At 36.8% G+C, this 25,797-nt stretch overlaps 1 protein-coding gene across 1 annotated transcript in view; it reads left to right on the top strand.

The window, feature by feature from the left end:
* LOC121414199 overlaps positions 1-25,797 on the top strand; it is a 32,492-nt gene that overhangs the window by 1,016 nt on the left and 5,679 nt on the right. Inside the window, exons 3-5 of the mRNA XM_041607279.1 lie at positions 241-1,829; positions 8,437-8,577; positions 13,395-13,583. Of these exons, the coding sequence (XP_041463213.1) occupies positions 241-1,829; positions 8,437-8,577; positions 13,395-13,583 (1,919 nt within the window). The remainder of the gene's footprint in view (positions 1-240; positions 1,830-8,436; positions 8,578-13,394; positions 13,584-25,797) is intronic.

Genomic DNA, 25,797 nt, shown 5'->3' with positions numbered 1-25,797 from the left:
ATATTTAATAAATCTTGAATTAACAGGACAATGATCTTAAGAGACTAAAGTTATTCTTTCTCAGTCCATATATGCTACAAATAAGTACTTTCCAAATATACTTCATTCAACCCCCCCCCTCAAAAAAAAAAACATGTGACAAAGTCACTTGAATAAAACACATCACAGAATGGCCACTCATATTCATTCGGATTGCATTATTCTATGACTTTACACATTTTTTCCCCTCTCTCGTAATAGGCCAGGTCGGTAATCATATACCCTCACTGACAGAAGATGAGATCCAACGGGTCATCAAAGAGGTAAAAAAATATTCTTCAATTCATCACTGTCAGATTCAAGCCGATCCACTGAACAACGCCCTTTTATTTCAATTAGACCGGATCTTCACTAATTTAACGTTGATAGAAGAAGATAAAGGAACAACCCGCAAGGCAGCACCGCTACTCTACGCTGACCTGCTCAAGACTGAAGTCAACGGAGTCCTTCCTAGACGTTTGCTAGTTGAAGGTGAAGGTGGTGTGGGGAAGACAACTCTTTGTGCAAAGATCGTTTGGGACTGGATTCGGGGAGCAGGCTACCAAGATTTCAAACTAGTACTTCTCATCCTCCTTCGTGAAGTAAATCAAAAAACTATTGGAGAGATTATAATGTCTTACCTCCCTGACGACATTAATGTCACAGCAATGCAGCTAAACAAGTATGTCTTCTCCCACCAGAAAGACGTCTTTCTTCTTATGGACGGCCTTGACGAGTTAGCTAGCGATCTAAACTATCACCAAGTCGCTTTGATCGTCCTCAATCGGGTGTTCAAGTCGGGGAAAGTACTAATCACATCAAGACGATGGAGATCAGATGAGATAAGGAAGATTACAGAGCTTAGAAAGTTATATGCTTTTATTGCCGTCGAAGGTTTTTCTGCTGACAACCTGTCTTCCTACATCACTAAGTTCTTTCATCCAGACAGAGCTTCAGCTGAGCAATTGAACCAATTCATATCAACCAACGATGTAATCAGAGAAAACATGGCCCCGTTTCCAATATACGCAGCAATGTTGTGCGTCATGTGGAAAGACTTTGACGGTGAACGCCGCACTGCAATGTCCAAACTGCAAACATTTTCCCAACTTTTTGAGGAGATGGTCCACTTCTTGGTTGACCATTATCTTTCCAAGCTCGATACGTCTGCAATTGATGTCGGTGGAAAAATGGATAGGACACGGAAGGACATTCTACGTCATCTATCCGATATCGGTTGTATAGCCTTGCAGGGGCTTCATGACCGAAAGTTAGTGTTCACTGAACAGGACTTTCAGAGCTTACCGGGTTCTGTGGATACAGGTTGCCAAGTTGGGGTACTCACTAAACAAACGCAAACTCCTTCTCGGAGAGAGAGAACACACCATTTTCATGTTGCAGTCTCATCTGTCCAGTTCCCTCATAAGCTGTTTCAGGAGTATCTAGCAGGAATGTATCTGACATCTCTTCACAACTCAAACAGAAGCGAGTACGACAGGTTGATGGAGGATATAGTCGGAAAAGCAATGGAATTCCGTGAGCTTCTGTACTTCACCTCGGCCCAACAGAAAGAGGTCGGATTGGATATCATAACTCGTCTCATAGCATCAACGACAACGCGATCAATTGTATATTGGCATAACGATGATGACTTCATTATTGATGTAGCATATGAGAGTCAAGACCAAACAGTGGCTGAAGCTGTGGCAGATCATCTATCGACTTCATCCAGCAACACACTTGTGATCGGAGAGGAGATACCGGCGCACACAGTAGCGGGGCATATATTTATCATGAATCATCGTAAAATGGTATGTAAATTTTCAAAGCAATTCTCTAGGAACTGCAACAGTCAAATTTTAAAGAAACTTACTCTGACGACAAATTTGTTTTAACAATTGCAGATGAAATAGCAAAAAAATCAAAAGTGGGCTATATATGGATCAAACATCCCAATTTTGTAATTTCGATACGCCATCACTTTTCTGTATCGCATGCAAAGCAGAGCGAGATATAGGCACCGCTTTTCTGACGGCGGCGTCGTCAACATTCAAATCTTGACCGTTTCTGAAATGTCAACATAAGTTAAAAAGTATATACACCTAGTTCATGAAACTTCGGCATAAGAGCAGTCAAGTATACTTAACATCCTGCCTGAGGTTAAGGTCACACAACCAAGGTCAAAGGTCATTTAGGGTCAATGAACTTTAACCGAGGTTAAGTTTTTGAAATGTTATCTTAACTTTGACAGTTTATGGATCTAGTTCATAAAACTTGGACGTAAGAACAACGATGGATCCTTAATAGATATCATGTGTGAGTTTGAGATCGCATGAATGAGGTCAAAGTTCATCTAGGGCCAATAAACTTTGGTAGTGTTTGGGGTATTTGTGAAATTGTCATTATACCTTCAAAAGTCTATGGATCTCGATGAAACTTGTGCATAAGAGCAACAACGTATTCCTAAATAACCAGTGTGTGTTTCAGGAACATGGCAAAGATCAAAGGTAATTTAAAGGTCAATGAACTCTGGCCGTGTTGGGAGTATAGGTTAAATTTGTATCTTAACTAACGAAGTTTATGGATCTAGCTCATGAAACATCGACGTTAGGGTAAGCAAGTATGAATTATTGTTTAGCACATTGTCTTATGTCACATGATCATGGTCAAAGGTCATTTTGGGTCAATGGACATAATATTTTATCATCATATTAGTGTCTTCTTCTGTGAATAATTATTCATTAGCTGTTTTCAAAGGAAACACTGCAGCTAAATCCAATTGCGTTATGCTCACGAAACTGCCAGAGTCGTTCCACTTGTTTTTAATTCCTTTTTATGTATTTTAACATGAAATGACAATATTTTTTGTTTGTCTTGCGTCCGAGAAAGAAGTGTGCCGGGCCTAAATTCAAACTGGCCGCCACCCTGTTACACCCACAAATGAAATAACGCCCACAAATGTAATAACACTTTACCCACAAATGTAATAACACCTTACCCACAAATGTAATAATGCACTTTACCCACAAACGTAATAATTTTTGATCGCCCACAAATGTAATAATGACTTTACCCACAAATGATATAAATTTGAAGGGATTTTTGGCAAATCCGTTCTAAACTAAAAATCCTATAGCAATGCGTTCATATAGCACAAAAGTGCAAAGTCTCTTTTCCTGACCCGGTCAATTAACAAATTATAATATAAGTCCAAAGTCTTTTTTCCAGACCCGGTTGTTTAAAAAAATGATAATATAAGTCCGAAGTTTTTTCTCCAGACTCGGTGGTTTGATATAAGTCGAAAATCTTTTTTCCAGACCCGGTTGTTTAAAAACCATAATATAAATCCAAAGTCTTTATTCAAGATCCCATTGTTTAAGAATTAACAATATGAGCCCAAAGTTTTTTTCTCCAGACCTGGTTGTTTCAAAAATTATAACATAAATACAAAGTCTTTATTCCAGACCCGATTGTTTAAAAAATATACTATAAATCGAAAGTCTTTATTCAAGACCCCATTGTTTAATAATTAACAATATGAGCCCAAAGTCTTTATTCCAGACCCGGTTGTTTCAAAAATAATAATTTAAGTCCAAAGTCTTTTTTCCAGACCCGGTTGTTTAAAAAATCAATAATATAAGTCCAAACTAAGATACCATAATGATATTCCAGTGAAAAAAAAGAAAATCGAGCTTAGCCTTTTCTCCAAACCTTGTTATTAAAAAATTATAAATAACAATACAAAAAAAAAACGTATAAGGACCCCATAATCTTATTAATGCTGGATAACATTGACATATAGCGTAGTCTTTCACCCAAACCCAGTCATTTGCTTTTTTTTCAAAATAACGTTAAAATTAAATGGAAATAACTCCAAATCTAAGACCAAGCAATCCTTTAACCTAAGAACCTGTTTTTTAAAAAGAGGTTTAGAACTTTGTCTTTATTCCAGACCTAATCATTACAAAAAAAATCTTCTAACATAAGACCCTATCATATTCTTTTGGAATTAACAAGAGTTTTAAAACGTACTCTTTCCTCCAGACCAAGTTATCTAAAAATGAATTAAAAAAGAAAATAAAATGTAAAACCAATTTTCAAGAGTTATATCCTATAAAAAATTATGTCTTTACCCCACACCCAGATTTTTTTATAATCATACTGTGACCCCTACAAACCATTGCAATTATGCATGGGTAAAGCAAACGTCCTTTCTCCAGACTTGGCTATTATTAAAGAAAAAAAAGTTTTTACAAATATTCTAAATCGACTACCCAATAATCTAACTACTGTGGAATGACATGCAGATAAATTGTAGACTTTCCTCAACACACATTTATTTCGAGAATAAAAAAAACAATAAAACCCAACCCCCACAACGAATGTAGGAACCAACAATCCTCCAAATTAAGACCAAGTAAAAAAGCACATGTTTTAGAGCTTTGTCTTTATTCCAGACCCAGTCATTTATAAATGAATTTAAACAATCTTAAATAAGCCTTTTTCATATTCTTATTCCTGTTGAATAACATTAGTATTATGCTTAGACCTTCGTCTTGACCCAATTATTTAAAAGATAAACAAATGATTGAGAGAAAAAATCAAAGCTAAGACCAATCTTTAAAATTAAACCCACTTAAAATGCTTGGGTTTATAGAGTTGTCTTTACCCCACACCCAGTTCTCTTAAAAATACAAATTAAGCAAAATATTAATATTAAAACTTTAGACACCAGCAACTCCCAAACTGTGAAAACCCTGTGATAACGCATACCACAAAAACGACAAATTAATAAAAGGCGTAAATATTCAGATCTGAATGGTACGCGCCTTAACCCCCCCCCCCAAAAAAAAACACGAATAACGTTATTCTACATCAATGATATTGTGGCGTCTTTGTTAATATTGTTTGTCTATTTATATCGTTTCTAATAATTTTCTATTTTGAAATAACTGGGTCTAGAGAAAAGACTACACCATATTTAAAGACGTTTGTCCCCTGGAAAGATCAAACCTCAAGATGTTGATGGACCTGAATCCGCCGACGGTTTTCTTTTTTTTGCCTGTCTCTCTTTCGGTCATTTCAAATATTTGTTCTCCTATCTTTTCACTTATTGATCACATACATCCTATCTCTTTCTCTCTCGCTTTACTTGACGGGCCAATATAACCCCAGAAATAATATCTTAGGCCATTGGGATTATTGGAATTGTGGCAAAGAAAATGCTGAATATATTACAAATGGCACTTGGTACACTGACAATTTAAAGTACCAAAGAACTTGTTAAAACGTTTTTATCTCATTAATTTGACAAAATGACGAAAATCGGGGAATTATTTAACTATATAAAAATACACTAACATCTCGTATTATTTTTTAAATTACGATAAAACCTTTTTGAAGGAAAACGTTTAGGTAAATTAAAATGAGATGTATCACCCCTAACATGCGGAGCTTGTATGCATAGAGCTATTATAGGTCCGTGCTTGTATGTCATTGCAAACAAACCATCTCAAACACATGTAATGGTATTCCTTCCTTGCTCGCCTTGCTGATTGAGAGCTGTGCAACACGTGCATAGATCTACTTTCTCAGCCAAGGCGAGGCAAGCAATAGGCTCCGACGGCATGTTTGTGGTGGTTTGTTTACGATCACAATCATATATTACATTTTTGGAAGCAACCGAGTCGGGAAAAAAGACTTTGGACTTACAGTGTATATTACAATTTTTGAAACAACCGGGTCTGGAAAAAAGACTTTGGACTTATATTATATTTTTTCTAAACAACCTTCTTCTGGAATGGAGACCTTGGGTTTACAGTGTATATTACAATTTTTGAAACAACCGGGTCTAGAGAAGAGACTTTGTACTTATATTATCCATTCCATTCCTTGTTTTTATTCATTATTATAATTTTATTTTCCCCCCTTTTTTCTATGTAAAAACGAACAAAACATAACATTTAATACATAAATATATAAATACGTATATTTAATACATGTATCATTTTTTAAACAACCTGGTCTGGAATAAAGACTTTGGGCTCATATTGTGATTTTTTAAACAACCGGGTCTGGAATAAAGACTTTGGACTTATATTACATTTTTTTTAATTAACCGGGTCAAGAAAAGAGACTTTGCACTTGTGTGCTATATGAACGCATTACTATAGGATTTTAGTTTAGAACGGATTTGCCAAAGATCCCTTCAAATTTATAACATTTGTGGGTGAAGTCATTATTACATTTGTGTAGGATAAAAAAATATTACATTTGTGGGTAAAGTGCATTATTACATTTGTGGGTGAAATTATTACATTTCTGAGTAAAGTGTTATTACATTTGTGGGTAAAGTGTTATTACATTTGTGGGCGTTATTACATTTGTGGGCGATTATTACATTTGTGGGTGTAACACACTCCCGAACCAAAAGGGGAAAAAAGTTATCCGCAATTTCTTTATTTGATGGGCCTTTTCTATGCTTTTGCTGTCTATTTATATGCTTTTGGGGTAAGACAATTTGCTTTTCCAAATTAAAACATATTTTTGTAGAATTGAAGGCAATATTACCAAACCCTGTTTTAATGCTAAAAATAGGTTTAATCATATTATGGTTCATTGGATATATATATATATACATATATATAAAATAAATAAAGTTACACAGATAACGTGTGGTTCATCAGTACTTTATTGATTTGCTACTCGAAGTTTCACGCAGATGCGATCTTCAGGCAACAGTATATATATATATATACATATATACTAGTGTCATTAGAAGTGGGCTTCTGATGTTAAACATTATATATGACATATCTGTCATGAATGCCTTTCAGCTGATGTACATGGTGTTACCAAATGTAACATAAATGGCATATAAAACACTACATGTATGTCATATGACATGTACATCACATTTTTTTCGCCAATTCTTCATTTGGATATTTTTTAAAAACTGATTGTTGTGTTTCACCCTATGTTTTTTGGGGTCAGGCTATCTGTTTATGCATACCAGAATGGCTTAATGCCATTGCGTTGGATTGACTATAATCCATCAAAATTCATGTCAATTGTTTTTATTTTCCACTTTCGATTTTGCATATCTATAATTGACATAGACATATATAATCACATTTGAAGTATACACCAAAAAATAACATATTACAGTGGACAATTTTATTATAAAAATGAGAAATAAACTGAAAGGGAGGGAGGACCATCTGAAAAGCAGAGCTTTCATCGTGTATTGCATCTTTCTCATTTTTTAAATGAAAAAACAAACAAACAAAAATACAGTTAAGCAATGGGTATATTTTAATATAAGTCAATGGTCTGAAATTATGTATAAAAATAAATCATATTGTACGCTATTAAGTATAGGCTTCCTAATTAGCGCAATAAGTTATACCTAGGTAATCAAATTGTCGAGAAATCATTCAGAGAAATAATTCAATTTTTTTAATGTGAATTCAATTCATTTGTTTTTTATCATTCAAAAATGATAAATACTTCAGGACCCATACATTAGTCGAACAAACGTCTTTTTAGCGAATGATGTCCCTTTTCGCGGTTAATGAAAAGGGTTAGATTACGTGTATGTGTTATACGATTTTTTTTCCATTTTTATTTTATTAATTTATTTATTTTGATTTATTTATTTATTCATTTTTTAAGGGGGGCAATATAAATAATCCATTAATTAGCAAACTTGCTGCATTATCCCAAGCTATAATTCCGTAATTTAGGTAAGGAATGATTAATGCAGAATCCACGGATAACATAATAGTGTTTGGTAGCAAGTGTTTAATTTATCAAGGATACCAGTTTTCCGATCAATGATTTTGCAGACATTGTCGACTGTGCGGTTTCCAAGATAGTTGTTCATCTATGACTAGCCCTAAGAATCGAGTTGATAGGACCCTCTAGATGACAGTACCATAAAAATTACGTCATTTGGTAAAGTTTCAAAGACTGATATTTAGCTATCTCCGCCATCCCCCCGAATCTTCAATATTTGAGGCATTGCTTAAAAATGCTAAATCGGCTTCCGTGTAGAGAAGTCCCATGCTCCAGAGACTGTGACAGGCACAGTCTGTTGCTTAATTGTTTTCTGAATGTCATCAGTGCCAGGTGGTCTGTGTCAAATTTCAATATTTCCATATTCAGTACCTACATGCACCAGATGATCAACCCGAAATGTTTCATCTCTATTATGATCAAGGTAAAGCCCAATGTACATGTACCATCTTTTGGACAATTACTCCACACCATAATTTAACAAGATACACGTAAATAATGAATTGAATTATCGAGTAAAATCGATCTTTGATTATCTCCCCCACATACTATGGCGTTATCTTTTCTTATAAATGATGTGCATACTTGGAAAATCTTGTCATTGAAAAGGCATGTGGAAAGACTGCTTCAGAGGACCTGGCTGACTTCATGTGCTCCTCATCCACTCTGAGATCAGCATGGATCGCTATCTCTTCGGGCCAAGGAGAGGATATGAATGATAATTTCTCCGCGATGCTTGCTCATAACGCCACTCATTCGAAAGTACGTATTGAAATTATTATCATTTGTTCATTTTTCATACTTATTTATTCAAAATTATTGTTATGATCTAATGGGGGAAGGGGGGGGGGTCGTTTCACCTATCAAGTGACGTGTTGGCAGTTTACAGTTAATTTCAATAGATTATCATAATGTGTATAATCGTTGTAAAAATAATCATACATAATTATCATGTCAGCTTATCGGGAATGTTTTGTAATACCCTCTACATCTATCTCCAGGAAATAAGAGCACTTTTAAGAGTAAACATGGTAAATCTGTTTTCTAAAGGTTAATTTGCTTAAACTGTGGCTGCTTTAAACACAATATTTACTGGTAATCAGTGGCGTATTTTCCTTTAATATCCGTGAGCGATTAGAAATAAAATGGAAATGTGAAATACTTATTTTATCGATGATTTTCAGAAAATATATCATTCTGTTTAAATTTTCAGGTTCCTTCCTATGCCTTTCTTTTTCATCTTGGCCCAAATCGTTCTTATACAATGAAACATTAAAATTTGAAACAAATATTTTACAGACTTTTCAAATCTTTCCCTTTTTTATACACACTGTAGTACCGGTTTATTTATGTTGATTTAGCGTTCGGTTGGACGTATGTATAGGTTATAGAGGGCTGTTTCCCGTCATTTCAACACCCCCCCCCCTAAAAAAAGGAACCTGACCAAGAAAGTAAGCTCCGATTCCGATGTCGCTTAGTATGTGTGTGGTGTCTGATTCAATTTTACCTGTGCCAAGTGATGATGGGGCACATGCATGCTAATGACCTCATTTGCATATTTCTTCGGTTTGGCTCATAAGAACAAAGGACTGGTGAACTTCAATTAGTCCGATTTCGATGTCGCTTATTGTTTTAGCATGTGGGTATTGCATGTGGGTATTATCATGTGGGTGCGTCGTGGTCCATAGTGGTTCGGACTCTCGTCTTTCAAACAAAGGGTCGTGGGTTCGAATCCTAGCCATGGCGTGTTTTCCGTCAGCAAGAAATTTATCCACACTGTGCTGCACTCAACCCAGGTGAGTGGTACTCGGTAGGAAGAAAGTCCACGAATGCTCGAACGAATGTACGTGTTTCATCTTCATTAGCAAATAAAAAAGTTTCATATTCATCTCATGTCCATAGTACATAACAATAACAATATACTTGTTTCATTGGTAGGGTGTAATGCATAGACAACATATACATGTAACATAAATGAAATTTAAAATAGAAATATTAATCTTATAATAATAACGGTACCTAGTTTTCAATGATACTCAAAACGTTACTGGCAGGCGCGTACGCAGGATTTTTGAAAGGGGGGGGGGGGTTTCGAGCTGATTTTTTTTTTAAATCTCCCGCCCAGTCTCTAAAAAGTGATGAGCGGGGGGGGGGGGGGGGAGGTGATGATTTTTTTTTCTTTTTTTTCAGCGCTGCAAATAAGACAATAACATTTAAATGGGGATGGGTATGTAACAGTGCGGTCATGACCCGCGAGCGAACAGAAATGTTCTCGTTTTTGCGTTGAAAACATAACCTTTTTGTCAATAGTTTGTTGGTATCATAGTCGATGCTACATGTCCTTCGGTTCGTAGCACTCATGATATGGCCAACCGCGTAGCCAGGATTTCATTTTGGAGGGGGCGGTAAATGCACTCGAAGCGCGCTCCCTAGGGGGTGGGTGCAGGGAGGGGGAGTTTCCCCTCCCGCGCGAAGCGCGAAGCTTTTAGTGTTTCATAAATTAAAATGAAAAGGAGCCGTTTCTCTTGTCTCTAGTACCTCCAATTTGGTTGACTATATTGCGATTTTGAACCTTGTTTTCAAAAGTGATTGTAAACGCACAAAAGAGGTATACAATGGAGGAAAAAAAAATGATAATAACTCCGCGCGAAGCGCGGAAGGTAAAGTTATTTATCAATTTTTCTTGCCATAAAAAGGGTCCCGAGAAAAGGGTATTCTCAAAGATATATTGAAACTTTCTTTGGAAAGATCAGATTTGATTACAAACAATTTAGCATCAGTGCATATTTTTAACTCGCAAAACAGAGGAGAAGATTGGTAGAGGAAGATATTCCTCCCCGCGATGAGCAATGAAACTCTGAAATTTCAAAGGGCGGACGTTTCATCAAACGTAGATATCTCTAATACTCAATCGTTTCTAATTCAATTGATTTTCTAAGATTATTGAACTTCATTACAAGGAAAATAGTGCGCATAAAGTTGAAACTTCAGTGATTTATTGAAATTATCTATCTATATAATAAAGGATGATTAATTTTTTTGACTTATCCTGAAGCGCTTCATTTTGAATATAAAGAAACTTAAGTGTCATTCAAAATTTCAAACTGAGGGCGCAAAAAAGGACAGGAGATGAATGTATACAGGGAAATGACATGAAGTTTAATACAATTTGATAAAAAAAATATTGTACTTTTTATTTAATACGACACGAATTCCATACCTTCCTCTTTTTAAATTAGGAACCTGTTTGCCCCCAAATTATGGTTGTTTATAGTAATGAGCTGAAAAGCGGGAGAAGCTGACTTTATGGAGGTGACGGCAGAAACTGATATAAAGATTTTACCCGCTCGGAGCCGACCAGACCAGAAGTTGCGCGATCAATTGAAAAAAAAAAGATAACTTCATACATTTACTTCGGCCTAACCTTACTCAAATTCATGCCCTAATGTATACAATTTTAACTTTAACTGGCAAGAAGCACATAGCTGAGGTGGAAAAACAGGGTTAGAGAAAAGGTGGGGGAACAATGGAGAACTTCAATATTGTCATTTAACCGCGCGCAGCGCGGAAGCAAAATTCATATATGAATTTAAAGCAAGAAGAGTGAAGGAGTTTCTCTTTTGAGAAAAAAATAAAGAATAAATAGAAAAAACACAAAGCTACCTTTCTTCCCTTTCCTTCCTTCCCTTTTCCTTTTCTCCTCTCCTTTTTTCCCTTCTTTTTTTTTCTTTTTGGGGACGTTTTTTTTTGGGGGGCGACCGCCCCCCCTGGCTACGCGCCTGGATATGGCCTTGATCAGAACACTAGAAACTTGAGAAATGTCATGAATAATTACGAGCGAGCGGAGCAAGCGAGCCGAAATGTTTGCGTTTTTCCGTCAAAACATACAATTCTTCTCAATAGCTTGTTGGTATATGATTACATATTAGTTGATGATACATGTCCTTATGCTCGTAAGTCTCATGATATGGCCTTGATCAAGAGACTAGAAACTTAAGAAATTTCATAAATGATTACGAGCGAGCGGAGTGAGCGAGCCGAAATTTTCGCGTTTTCCCGTCAAAACATACATTTCTTGTCAATAGTTTGTTAGTAAATCAAGTATTAGTCGATGCTGCATGTCCTTCTATTCGTAACACTCATAATACGGCCTTGAACAGGAGACTAGATACTTATGGAATTTCATAAATTATTACGAGCGAGCGGAGCGAGCTAACCGACATTTTAGCGTTTTTCCGTCATTTTGGTTTTCATATTGGTAAAACATATTTTGTAAGAAAACGTATGTCTTTGTCTTGGTTCACTTGTATTCATAAGTATACATCATGATAATCATGTATGGCCTTGTTAATGGCGATACCGTGATCATGTCGGCGACATGCGGAAATAAAAGATATAATAAAATGGAGCGAGCGAAGCGAGCGGAAATTTTTTCTGTGTTTTTCGTCGGAAACATGAGATTCTGTTCATTATTGGGTAGGGGAACTGTCCGTCACCAGACCAAGGAGTTATCAGGTTATCAGGCGCTTGCCCGATAACTCCTTGACCAGACCGACCTCTGGGGAGACAAGAAAAAAAAAAGGAAACCAAAAGGGGGGGTTTGAACCCCTGAACCCCCCCCCCCCCTTGCGTACGCGCCTGGTTACTGGTGTAGTCTTTCCGAAAGCTACAAATCGTTAGTAAGCAGAACTAACTCATATTAATAACTCTTTAAGTAAGCTACAATATGAACATCATTCACCAAATTTATCTGCTTTCAAAATGTGCTGGTACTCATCAAAGAATGCTTACTTTTTGTGTCAATATGGTTTGACAGTGAATTTTGCTTGATTATGGTTTTAGGAAGAACATAATCATATGCATAACTACATGTGTCGATCCTGGAGGAATATGATATATTCTAGTACCGGGGGGGGGGGGGCTGTATTATCAATACATAAATCTAAATCTAAATCACCCCACTTATCCCGTATTGATGTACACATGCGTGACACACACACAAACACACCCATACACAAGACACGTTTAAAGGTATGTTTTACTGTTTTTGTGGGCGGGCCACGCGTGCAAGAAATATAATGGCAACTGAAGGATATATATAGTATTCTGTGACGTCAATGATGGAATGGTGCACTATTCCGTCAATGACGTCGCAGATCGTGCTTTCTCTCCTACCATGGTCCGACACACCAGTTAGCGTGGTGTCTCCATAAGGCAATTCCCGTGAAAGGACGGAGCAGGTACTAATCCTTGATCCACTGATTGCGTGGCTTCAGGTTTAGATTAAAATGGATGAATAACGAGTACAATAACTAGTTTAGCAAGATCTATCGTTGTAACTTTTAAAACAGGAGAATATAAAACAAATATTCGAGGCCTTTATTTCGAAAGTATAGAGGGGATTATTCTTCCTTGGTTTTCTTTGCAAAATGTTTTTTGGCTAAAAATAACAAACCTCGGGAAAAAATAATTCCCAGTATTCTTATTCATATCCTGGTATATGTCTATTTATAATGGCTCATTCAACCCCTCGTTTGATGGCGTATATTTCTTTCTTCATTATGTCGTTATTATTCCAGATTGAGAATCTTAGTATAAAACGAGTTGATCTCAGTCAACGTCTGCCTGCATCACGTGATCTCGCTCAGTTCATTTGTAAGATGCCTAATCTCAGGGAACTTTGTCTCGGTGGTGAAGATGGAAACACCAGTCCCTCACTTCACGAGGAGTTCTATTCAACGTTATCATCCTTAGCATCATCCGCAAAGGTATATTTTTACCTTCTCATTATTGTTTTTTTTTAATGAAAATTAAATAACAATTTGCCCCAATTAGTACAGCCACAAGGGATGATCATATTATTCTGATAATCATGATTTAATTTTACGTTCCATTTGTCCATATTCACAATTTCTACTTAATACAAGGTTGATTATGCAGCTGTGCAGCATGCATAAATTATACGAAATGACCGGTCTTTCATTCTGTATGTTACATAATTTTAAGCCATGGTTATATGACACCTTGATAGGTCCTTGTCATTTGGTTGGTTGTTTGATATCAATCATTCGGCCCATTTGACAATGACGTCATCAACCGTGCAATTTTGGATCCATACGATTTTGTCAATTGCACGCGCGCATGTTGTATGTACGCGACAATCAACAAATCAACATATTTTGCATCGAAATTCATAAATTTCATATGAATAAATATATATATGCAGATGTCATATAAACCAAATAATGAACGTTAATTATCATTCGTGCAATGGGCAGAATACGCCATTCGGTGAAGGGTGAAATGAATGATCTATTCAACTCGGCTACGCCTTGTTGAATGGATCATTTCATCTTTCACCTCATGAAATATTCTGTCTATTGCACTCATTAACATTGATGATTTGTATACTATCGATGTTAAATAAGAAGGGGGATGTCTTCCAGCTCGACTCTTTTCCGCTGAAGGTAGAATAGAGTGTGGTGGTGGATGACGTATTTTGTTTTTTTTCCATCATCTGTTACTACTAGTATTGATATCACACGTATTGATCTCAGTTACCCAAATCCAAATATCAAAATATTGGTGCTTATGCAATATTATTACATGATAAACATGGTTTTGTTGAAAAATAGCTATTCAATATTGATTGTTATTGCATCTTTACATTCTAGAGATAATTGGTGTGTATTAAAATTTTGACCTTTGATCCTGGAGAGCTGGAAAAGGTCAATAAACTTTTAGAATATTGCAATACAATAATTTCTGCACAATGCATTTCCATGAAGTCCCCAATAGTACCAGTCTATAAAATCCAAGTGGTAGAAAGACGTCTGATTTGCCCCCAAAATAAATGAAAATGGCTGCCATCGTGAGAATCTTTCATGATTAATCGTAATAGTACAAACACTGATCTGATCCTAGCACTTTAAAAACATGATTAAAGCATTAACCTTTCACTATTGACATATCTTGTCATAATATCCATTTTAAAATTGAGATGTAAATTTTCATATTTGACTTCTACTAACACCTTTAGAGCTGAATGACGTGAAGGTTCACGACCTTGAAATATCATACAATTGAAGTTTTGCATCATTTGTTCATAATAATAAATATTGTTTTAGTAAAAAAAGGGTTATTTGGTATTGACTTTCAAGGTACCCTGATATTCTAGACAGATTTCGTGTATCATAAGTCTTAACAGTATACCATCACGAGCTGGCAGAGGTCAATGAACTAACATTTCAGAATATTGACAATTAACATCACTGGTTAATGATAAACAGGAGTATCATTTGACAAAAAAAAATAATTTATTTCAGCCAGTGTTGTAGTGCATTGATAATCGGCCTTGGCCTTGAGGCATACTTTTTCAGAGCATTGGCCTAGACCTTAATGATTTTAACCCTTGAAATTTTAAGACTTTTTGTTATTATACTTTTAATAGCCTTTTCTGTAATAAACTTAGATATTTAGATTATTGTTCATATTCAATGACAATAATGACCAACATAAGAGTAGTGATAGTGCCATCTATTGTATTTCATGATCATGTCACCATTTTAATTGATAATTACGATTATAATAATGAAAGGTCAAATTATAACACTTAATAAAGATGATAATACTAGTAATAATAATAATAATGCTAATGATCTTTAACAATACGAAAACAGTTATAATGATAACTGATCATGATTTTGACAATAATTATTGTAATCAGTAGTAATAAATACTGATGATATGGATTGATATCTATAAAGAGTGTTTTAGTGATGCATTATAAGTGCACATTTTTGTCTTCATCAGTGGTCTGCATCAATACGAGAGCGTATTGGACAAAGGACTGATTTTTTTCCGTATCCCATAAGCTAGTATAAAAAAATGAGCCATCCAATATAACATGTTTACTGTTGTTTTACTGTTAGGATAATGCTGAAAATGATTCCCGATCGTACAAAATTTGTTTAGGAGTCATATACCGGCGGCAACTTGTTTTGGACCCAAAATGTGTAAGTGAAGCCCGCGAAAACCTTTTTTTTTGGGGGGGGGGGGTATTTTATTGGAACACAGAACAACTCGTTTAGGGGTTGTCTGAAAATAATTTGGTCAAGCATGTGTATAGCAATATAGTCCAGGTGTTTGGTGAAATTAATGTTCAGAAAATGGTACAAGCATAAAAATCGGCACAAAGGTAGAGAAAATTATTCTAAACATTTTTAGCAGGGGGTGCCAACGTGAGTTCATCAAACATAGCAACGGTTGCTAGGTAACATATTTACCTTAGCAACTAAGCTTAATTGGGCTTGAGTAACCCTTTTTTCAGGTGAAATGTCATACAAAATTTTAATCTAAAGCATCTTCCTTTGTATCACAATAATTTTGATCCATTTATTCATAACAACGGTTGCTAAGTGACCCTCTTCCGTAGCAACGAATTCTTTATCTTAGTTCAGATCATTATTATTTACTCGGAATAGCTCAGAAATTAAATCTGCCCCATAGATTTCTCATGTGATGAATGCTTCAATATGTAGACAGAGAGATCACCATAGCAACTGTTGCTAAGTAACATTTTCCATGGTAACCAATTATTATGAGATATTTTTTTTTATAATTATAATTTCTATAAATCGCATTTTTTATTAAAGCATTAATCACAACAACCCAAGAACAATTATACCATGTTTACATGTACAAGCCCATGCGAAGTACCAGTTGCTAAGTAATATGTTTTCTGTAGCAACCAATGGTTAAAGCCGTAAGGTAAGATTATTGATGTGTGTAAATCATAGAGGTACTTAACAAGTAAAACGTTGCACAAATCAAACTAGCTCATGTGATAGGGTTCATATTTCCAAAGACTATATCTATGGGTTCTATATTATTGGTATAATAATACCTATTGCTTGTTAAAAGAACCTCCCCAATATTCATCCATTTGGAAACCATATTTATTCTGGATAAACTTAGACATAATTATGTAAAAGATCGACCCAAGGAAAGAATTCCACAATATTAACATTTAGCAAGAGGTCACTCTTGTAGAAGAACGGTTACAAGAGCATGGGTACTTACAACATAAATATCTCTGATCTTGGAGAGATTTGAGAATTTCCACCAATAATTGATTGAGTCAACTAAGTTTAGAATTAGTTCAAACACCAAAAACTTGCCTGAAGTTAATGTTCAAATGAGTGGTTGGATACCACTTTATCCCTTGCTAACAGTAGTCGGTCTCTTTGCCTTGATTTACCCGCTCTCTTCCATAGCCTGCAATGAAGATCATATTAGTTCTCCATTCCGTTCCCAAATCAAATGCCACGGGCAGGAGTTGATTTTGACCATGCATTCTGACTTAGATCAATCCAGCTGCGGGATCTATCATGACGTGATAGATCTGTAGAATCGATTGGGACCATTCAGTTACATTCCTGGCCTGTTGGCCTGGATCCTGCAGCTACATGATCTATCATGACTTCTGCAGAAGTTGATTTGGAACTGTCAGTTACGATTCCTGGTGTTTTGACCTGCAACAATCCTGCAGCTCCACGATCTATCATGACAGATCTTGCTAGAGTTTATTGGGACCCGTCAGTTCCGTCTTTATATCGGGCATGCTTGCCTGGATTCTGGAGCTAAATGACTTAATCCTGCTGAAGTTGATTTGGACCTGTCCGTTCTTTTTCCAGGTGTTTTGACCTGGGTCAATCCTGCAGGTCTAGGATTTTTCATCACGTGAAAGATTTCACAACTGTTGATTTGGACCAGCAAGTTCTGTTTTCAGGCATGCTGACCTAGATCCTACAGCTCTGGGATCTACCATGACTTGAAAGCTTGTGCAGAAGTTGATTTTGACCTGTCCCTAATTTTTCTAGGTGTTTTAACCTGGATCAATCCTGCAGCTCCAGGACTTAGCGTCACTTGAAAGGTCCGTTAGATTCGATTTAAACCCCTCAGTTCTGTTTCCAGGCGTGTTGGTCTGGATCCTGCAGCTACATGATCCATTAACTTCTGCAGAGGTTGATTTGGACCGGTCAGATCCTATTCAATTTTTTTTATCTATATTAGTAGCTCTGGGATCTATCATGACGTGAAAGATCTTGCTAGAGTTGACTTGGACCTGTCAGTTCCGTTTGTAGGCATGTTGGCATGGATCCTGCAGCTATATCATCGATCTATCATGACTCGATCCTGCAGAAGTTGATTTGGACCTGTCCGTTCTGTTTCCAGGTGTTTTGACATGGATCAATCCTGCAGCTCCAGGATCCATGACTTGAAAGCTCGTGCTTTCCATTTTCCAACCACACGTTTTGATGTCCTGGTACAACATGCAATATGTTGCATATTCATTAACTCGTACATTAGCTGGTGACAGAACTTTTACGGTGTAGGCTTCAAAATCCTGGAACAACCTTTCACTAATAATTAGTCTCCATCATTAACAATCTTCAAAAAGTCATTAAAAACTCATCTCTTTCTCTGGCGTAAATCCCGGGGGGATTGGGGGAGATATCCCCCCACTTTTCGAGGAGGGGGGGGTGGCCTGTACAAACATCCCCCACTTTTTACGGAAGAAATGTTTGTTGGTAAAAATTCTTCCTAAAATACCGCTTAACAAATAAAACAATATCATTGGATCATAAAATGCAAAAAAAGGAGCCAGTTCACCATTTGCAAACAAAATACCTTTGTCCTTATTATAATATTGAAGATAAACCCCCGTTTCTTCCAATTCATCAATGTTGGGGTTTTGGGGGAGGGATTAAGATGGAATGTCAAAACATTTTGAATGTAATATCTAATAAAACCATTAAACCATCATGGGGTAAAAAGTTAACAATATCGGAGGGGGTATTTGCCATGTGGACATACAGTGGCGTAACTACCGGGGGGCATGAGGGGCACATGCTCCCCTCCCCATCGGCTGACCATCCCCCCCAAAAAAAAAAAAAACGGGAAAAGGAGAAATGAGGGAGAAAGGAACAGAAACGTAGTGGGAAAGAAGAAAATATAATTCATTATAATGTTTTATTATAATCAGGGTTGGCGGATTTAAATCACGTTGATTTAAATCGTGATTTAAATCGCGATTTAAATCACCATGATTTTTTTAAAAAAATCATTGATTTAAATCACTTCCATTGAAAAATGTACAAATCATTGACAAAGTATTTGTTCAATGCAGTTTTAATTCTTCAAGTCAACTGAAAAACTTTGAATTAACTTTATATCAATAAAAGATCAACAAAGTCTTCATATCTACTTAAAACAAATTAAAATCAAATTAATAAAATCAGGTAATTCCTTAAAAACTACAGATGTATGTTGTCAATAGGTACTCATTTTTTGTAAATTATGTCGAGTTTTTCTTCTGAAATTTTACATTCTTTGTCAGTTATTATTAGTCAATTTCTTTCTCAACGTAAAGTTTTCACATAATCCAAAGACTTTTCAGAGAGCAGTTTGTAAAAAAAATATATAATATATAAACATGATAAAAGTCAATGAGAAAAGGTTTGTTGGCAGTTTTTCAGTTTTGATCCTTCGCCTACACATAACTACTTCTGTCATGTAAAATAAAAAAATGATACCTGCATGTAATCACCATATTTAACATGCCTCTTATTTCGTATTGTTACATTTATCATACATTTGATGTTTTGAATAACATAATTATAAAAATCGCATTAACATAATGTACATGTAGTACAGTCATAATTTGGACTGTTGAGAAAAGCTTTCTCTTATAAACCTTATAAGTCACTGCAGCCCATTTTATGTTCAGTGCTACAAATAATGGAAGTTTTGTATCTGCATGTAATAATGGAAAGAGCTCTATAACAACAATTTGCAAAACTCAGAATAAACATTTAACACTGCATTTTAATGTTAAGATGCAGGTACTTCAGTTACAATCATTGGCAGTTGTAAGCTGTGTCTCATTTAAAATAAAATACTTCTTTTTGTAATACATATGTTGTAATTTAAGCAGTCTTGCAGTTTTTATCCTTTAAGTTAAAAGTAAGTAGATTTTTTTCATACTTCATGGATCAGACATATTTTTTTGTAGAGAATATGGGAATAAAAATTGTAGATTAATGTAAACAAGTGGAATGCCTCTGGCCGTCTCACCTGCATCACGCGGTTCAATATAGCAGCAGTGCACACTTTGAATACTACTCTAACTCGCACAAGATGTTCAGTGATACATGGTTACTCTTATTTCCCTTTTTTATGAACTAGACCAATAAACTTACAGAGATATGATGGTTATTCAACAAAAAACCCCAACATGGCCAAAATTCATTGACCTTACATGACCTTTGACCTTGATCATGTGACCTGAAACTCGAACAGGATGTTCAGTGATACTTGATTACTCTTATGTACAAGTTTCATGAATCAGATCAATAAACTTTCAAAGTTATGATGGTAATTCAACAGATACACCCAGTTCGGCCAAAGTTCATTGACCTTTGACCTTGGTCATGTGACCTGAAACGCGCACAGGATGTTCAGTGATACTTGATTACTCTAATGTCCAAGTTTAATGAACTAGACCAATAAACTTTCAAAGTTATGTTGGTAATTCAACAGATACCCCGATTCGGCCAAAGTTCATTGACCCTAAATGACCTTTGACCTTAATCATGAGACCTGAAACTTGCACAAAATTTTCAGTGATGCTTGATTACTATTATGTCCAAGTTTCATGAATCAGATCCATAAACTTTCAAAGTTATGATGGGAATTCAACAGATATCCCCAATTCGGCCAAAGTTCATTGACCCTAAATGACCTTTGACCTTGGTCATGGGACGTGAAACTCATGCAGGATGTTCAGTGATACTTGATTAACCTTATGTCCAAGTTTCATGAACTAGGTCCATATATTTTCTAAGTTATGATGACATTTCAAAAACTTAACCTCAGGTTAAGATTTCGATGTTGATTCCTCCAACATGGTCTAAGTTCATTGACCCTAAATGACCTTTGACCTTAGTCATGTGACATTGTTTTGGTAAGAACCCGAATATATGAGAAAATTTAATTCTTCAGAAACACTAAATTGGAGAGATTAAACTTTGGAAAAAATGGATTTGTTTTGGATTAAACGACATATTTGTTATAACGTTTGTTTTAATTATCTATCTCAAAGATACCATAGTAAAATTGTCAACACGTCAATTTACAGCAGTGCGCTATCTTCAGCGTCAGATTTTTCACGTTCATGAGTTAACGGAGGTGTTGCAGTTCGTCACCTTTATGTCAAAAATTCAGCAATGTTCATTTGTGTCCCGTCATAGAAGTAAGTTTCGTAGATTAATCAGATAATAGGGGAGATAATGTGTTGATTATGTAATTATGTCAAGAAAGTCAAAAAGAGTTATTGATGAAAAACAGAAGTAAAAATTCATTATAAATGTACACGTGAAAAGAGGTTGAAGTTAGTAGACAAATTTTGGCTTGAAATGCTAGTGTTAAATCCATTCACAGTTGTCTTAAATGCACATAACTGAAATTTGTGTTATAAAGTAAAATATATAAGATGTTGAAAATCTGAATATTTAATTAATGAAAAGCTTCAGTTGAAAGCTTTGTTTAGTTGTTTGGAGCAATTTGTGATGTTGGAGAATGTGAATATTTCCTGGAAGTTTAGTTCTGTTTGGATTTATAATCTTAGCAAGAGCATGAAAATATAAGACATTTTTTAGTGAGAATGGAGTGACAAAATATGTGGGTTTAATTTCATATTACAAAGTTTGGATGTATTTTAAAACATATCTATGCTTTAAACAAATTGCTCATTGTGAGGTGAAATTACATGAATTTATATAGATATATACAAAAGGATACAAAAACATGGTCATGAGTCTGATACATAAACGTTTGGTGAACTCATGAAGTGTATTTAAAAAAAGAATAGAATTAGTTTCTGACAAAACTAGTTTTGGTTCATGAATAATTGCATGTACATTTAATGTAGGAAAAAGCAGTTTTAAAAGCTATTGGGGATTTGTTTCGGCAAAGTTGGACTCAACTATGCGTTGATGGCGCCCTGCCAAAATTGGGCAATGATTTTTTTCTGCCTTTTGTATGAGGAGTGATTTTGATGGAAAATAATATTGTCTGCTACATTCAGACATTAAGCTGGTTTATATTAGTCTTAATCCATGCTTTTATTATAAACAATGAAAGTCAATCTTGGTCAGAATATTTAGTAATACTTTGATGGACAAATGACAATGCATCAAGACCAGGTTACACAAAATATTCGTTTTCAAGTGCATGTTTTAATTCAGGATGAGATGACTCAAAATATGCTGTTTTGTTTTATCATTTCAGATTGAATAAAATCTACAAATCTACTGTAGAAATATCTCAATTCCATGGTTCACATCTCGGCCTGTTCTGTGCTATCCACCAATTCAATTTCTACGCATACTCCGGGAATAGTACAAGAAGGACAAGATGGCTGAAACAGCAGGCGAACTGAAGGTGAAGCGGAGGTCAGCAAAAGGGAAGTTCACAAGGACTTTGAATCAAGTTCAGGCCCTGATGGACAGTGAAAGATCCAGCAAAGAGGTTGATGAGGGCTTTCAAGAATGTCAGAAATGCTACAAAGATCTGGAAGAGAAGCATGATGTATACTGTGAGCTTCTTGACGATTCGGCATATGAATCAGAGCAGGCATGGATAGAAGATTGCATGAATAAATTCATGCTAGTGAAAGCGAAGGTTTGGGACTACCTCGAAAGAGATAGCATTGGAAATGCCAGCTCTGGAGGAGTAAGAAATGCAACTCAATGTAAGGTGCAGGTTGAAAAACCTAAGTTACCCAGGTTTTCAGGAGATATTAGAGAATACCAAACTTTTAAGTCTGACTTCAAGCATCTCATTGAAACCAGATATGCCGAAAGGGATTGCATAACAATTATGCGTACTAGCCTACAAGGGAAACCACTGGAAATAATTCAAGGGATAGGAACTGACTATCAAGCAGCATGGGAGCAACTTGATATCATGTACGGTGATCCGAGGAATCTCGCCGATGCTATCATATCTGACATCACAAAGTTCAAGAACTTGAAGGACGGTGAGGATGCAAGGTTCATCGAGTTTGCAGGATTAGTTAGGAGGAGCTACAACACTCTGAAACAGATAAATAAGGAAGAGGATATGAACAATTCTCATATGTTGTCGTTGATAGAACGGAAGCTTACAAATGAAGATCGTAAGATTTGGTTACGTCTGCAGAGGTCACCCACTTTAAAGGGCTTGATGGACTGGATGAGCGAGGAACTACAGACTCGCATTCGGGCGACTGCATCCATTCGAGAAGGAAGGTCAGATAACAGGACCAAGCAAGGTGCATCCGTACACCAAGTTATGAACCATGACAAAGGCAATGATGTGGTTCGTAAGCAGGACTTTAAGTGTTGGCACTGTAAATCCAATGATCATTGGATTGATAAGTGTCAAATGATTATCAGTATGAGCCAACCTGAAAGGTACGACCTGATGAAGGCGAACAGAGCTTGCTTTTCCTGTCTGAAGCGTGCTGGCAAGGAACACCGCATGACCACGTGTAGACGAAGGAAAAAGTGCGACCAATGCCCCTCATATCATCATCCTTTGCTGCATTCAACAATAGAAAAAAGGGAGTCGACAGTGGACGTGGCAAGTATCGGATCAAAGGATACTCTTTTACCAATACTCTCAGTCAAGGTTCGAGGTACAAAGGGAGCGGTCATTGGTAACTGTTTGTTGGACTCTGGGTCTCAAGTGACACTCATCAGGACAGAGATTGCAAAGAGGCTTAACCTAGAGGGTGATCCAATCCAAGTCGTGATCACAAAAGTTGGCGGAGATAGAGAGACTGCTGATTCCAAGTTATATCGGGTTAAGCTTGAGTCTTTGGATACCCATGAAGTCATTGTGGTACAAGCTATCGGACTAGATGTCATCAACGATAACATCGCAGGTGTCGATGTTAGACAGCTAGCAAGGATTTTCCATCTTGACAAACTCTACAGGAGTTCTGGCCCAATTGATGTACTCATCGGTGCTGACTATGCCAAGCTCCATCTTGGGGATGGAAAACCAAGAGAGAGAGGACATCTAGTTGCTAAACGAACACCACTAGGCTGGGTGGTGTTTGGTGGTAAACCAGGCCAGAAGGGTGGAAACGTGCTCAATGTACAAGTAATCAGGAATCCCATTGATCTACAGGATTTTTGGACGACAGAGTCTATGGGAGTCGCCTGTCCAGATAAAGAGGTAGATGAACAGAAGTTTATCGTCAAGGCTTGTCAGAAGAAAGGACGACGACAGTGGCTGGTTCCATATCCATGGCAGAGAAACCCAAAGGAACTGCCAGACAACAAGGTACTGGTGGAAAAAATGCTCTGTGCTACAGAGAAAAGGTTGCTGAAGGATGCTGATCATGCCAAAGCCTATGATAATCAGATCAAAGAAATGGTACAGATGGGTTTCGCAAGGAAAATGACAAATGAGGAAATGGAGTCGTATGAGGGCCCTGTGCATTATATTCCTCATCATGCAGTGTTGCGACCTGAAAAGAAGAGCACACCGATAAGAATTGTCTTCAATTCCTCTTCAGTGTATGCCGGCAAGTGTCTCAACGACTTCTGGATGAAAGGCCCTGACCTCTTAAATAACTTGTTTGGAGTCATCCTACGTTTCCGGGAGAGGTCAGTAGCAGTTTGTGCAGATATCTCAAAAATGTACCACAGGGTGCTGATACCCGAGTCTGATCAGCACGTACACAGGTTTTTATGGAGGGACTTGCAAGTGAACAGAAAGCCTGATACGTATGTGATGCAAGTCGTGACGTTTGGAGATAAGCCGGCTCCAGCAATGGCGCAGACAGCACTGAGACTCACCGCAGAAGAAGGCCGTGCTCAGTCTCCAGAGGCTGCAGATGTATTGAAAAGAGATACATACATGGATGACATCTGCACATCTACAGATACGATAGAGCAAGCTAAAGCCTTAACTAAGGACATTGACATGATTCTTGCTGATGATGGGTTTAAGGTGAAAGGCTGGACTTCCAACACACAGCTAAAAGGTCCAGAGGAAAACGAAACGGAGAAAACTATGATGGAAAGTCTAGCAGAGGAAAAGGTGCTAGGAGTCTTCTGGGATAGAGAGAAGGATAAGTTCTCTTACAGAGTGAAAGTTGACAAGTTCATGGATAAGAGACTTACCAAGAGAATCATCCTCAGTCAGGTTGCCCGAATCTTTGATCCGATTGGCTATACAGCACCGTTTGTCATCCGGGCTAAGATTGGACTACAGCAGCTATGGGAAACTGGCTATGACTGGGATGCAGTTCTTCCAGATGAATGTCAGATGGAGTGGAAAAGATTCTTTCAAGAAATGGAAGAGCTCAAGGAGGTAACATTTGAGAGATGTCTGACTCCGAAGGAGGCAGTGGGTAAGCCGCTGCTCTGTATCTTCAGTGATGCTTCGATGCATGCATTTGGAGCATGTGCATACCTGAGGTGGGAAATGAATGGTGGAGGCTACATGACTAGATTTGTGGCAGCAAAATCACGAGTGGCACCACTCAAGCCACTAACAGTTCCCCGTCTTGAGCTTCAGGCTGCAGTTCTTGCAAGTAGGTTGTATAGGACGATATTGGAGGAGCTGAGGATTGAAATTGAGAATGTCATTTTAATGACAGACAGTACGATCGCCCTCTCGTGGATTAGAGGTAGTGCGAAAACCTTCAAGACGTTTGTTGCAACAAGAGTGGGAGAAATCCAGACCAGTACAGACCCCAGCAAATGGAGACACATCTCTGGAGAAAGCAACATAGCAGATGTGTTATCAAGAGGACTGAAGGCAAGTGAGCTGGTAGGGTCATGGCAACAGGGTCCGGACTTTCTTCAAAAGTCAACGTCTGATTGGCCTGATGAAGTCAAGGTTCGTGAGGACCTTCCTGAT

Source organism: Lytechinus variegatus, chromosome 4, assembly GCF_018143015.1.
Source record: "Lytechinus variegatus isolate NC3 chromosome 4, Lvar_3.0, whole genome shotgun sequence".
NCBI classification, from domain to species: Eukaryota; Metazoa; Echinodermata; class Echinoidea; order Temnopleuroida; family Toxopneustidae; genus Lytechinus; species Lytechinus variegatus.
The sequence above is the reverse complement of the archived record's forward strand: the minus strand, read 5'-3'. Positions and strand labels throughout refer to the sequence as shown.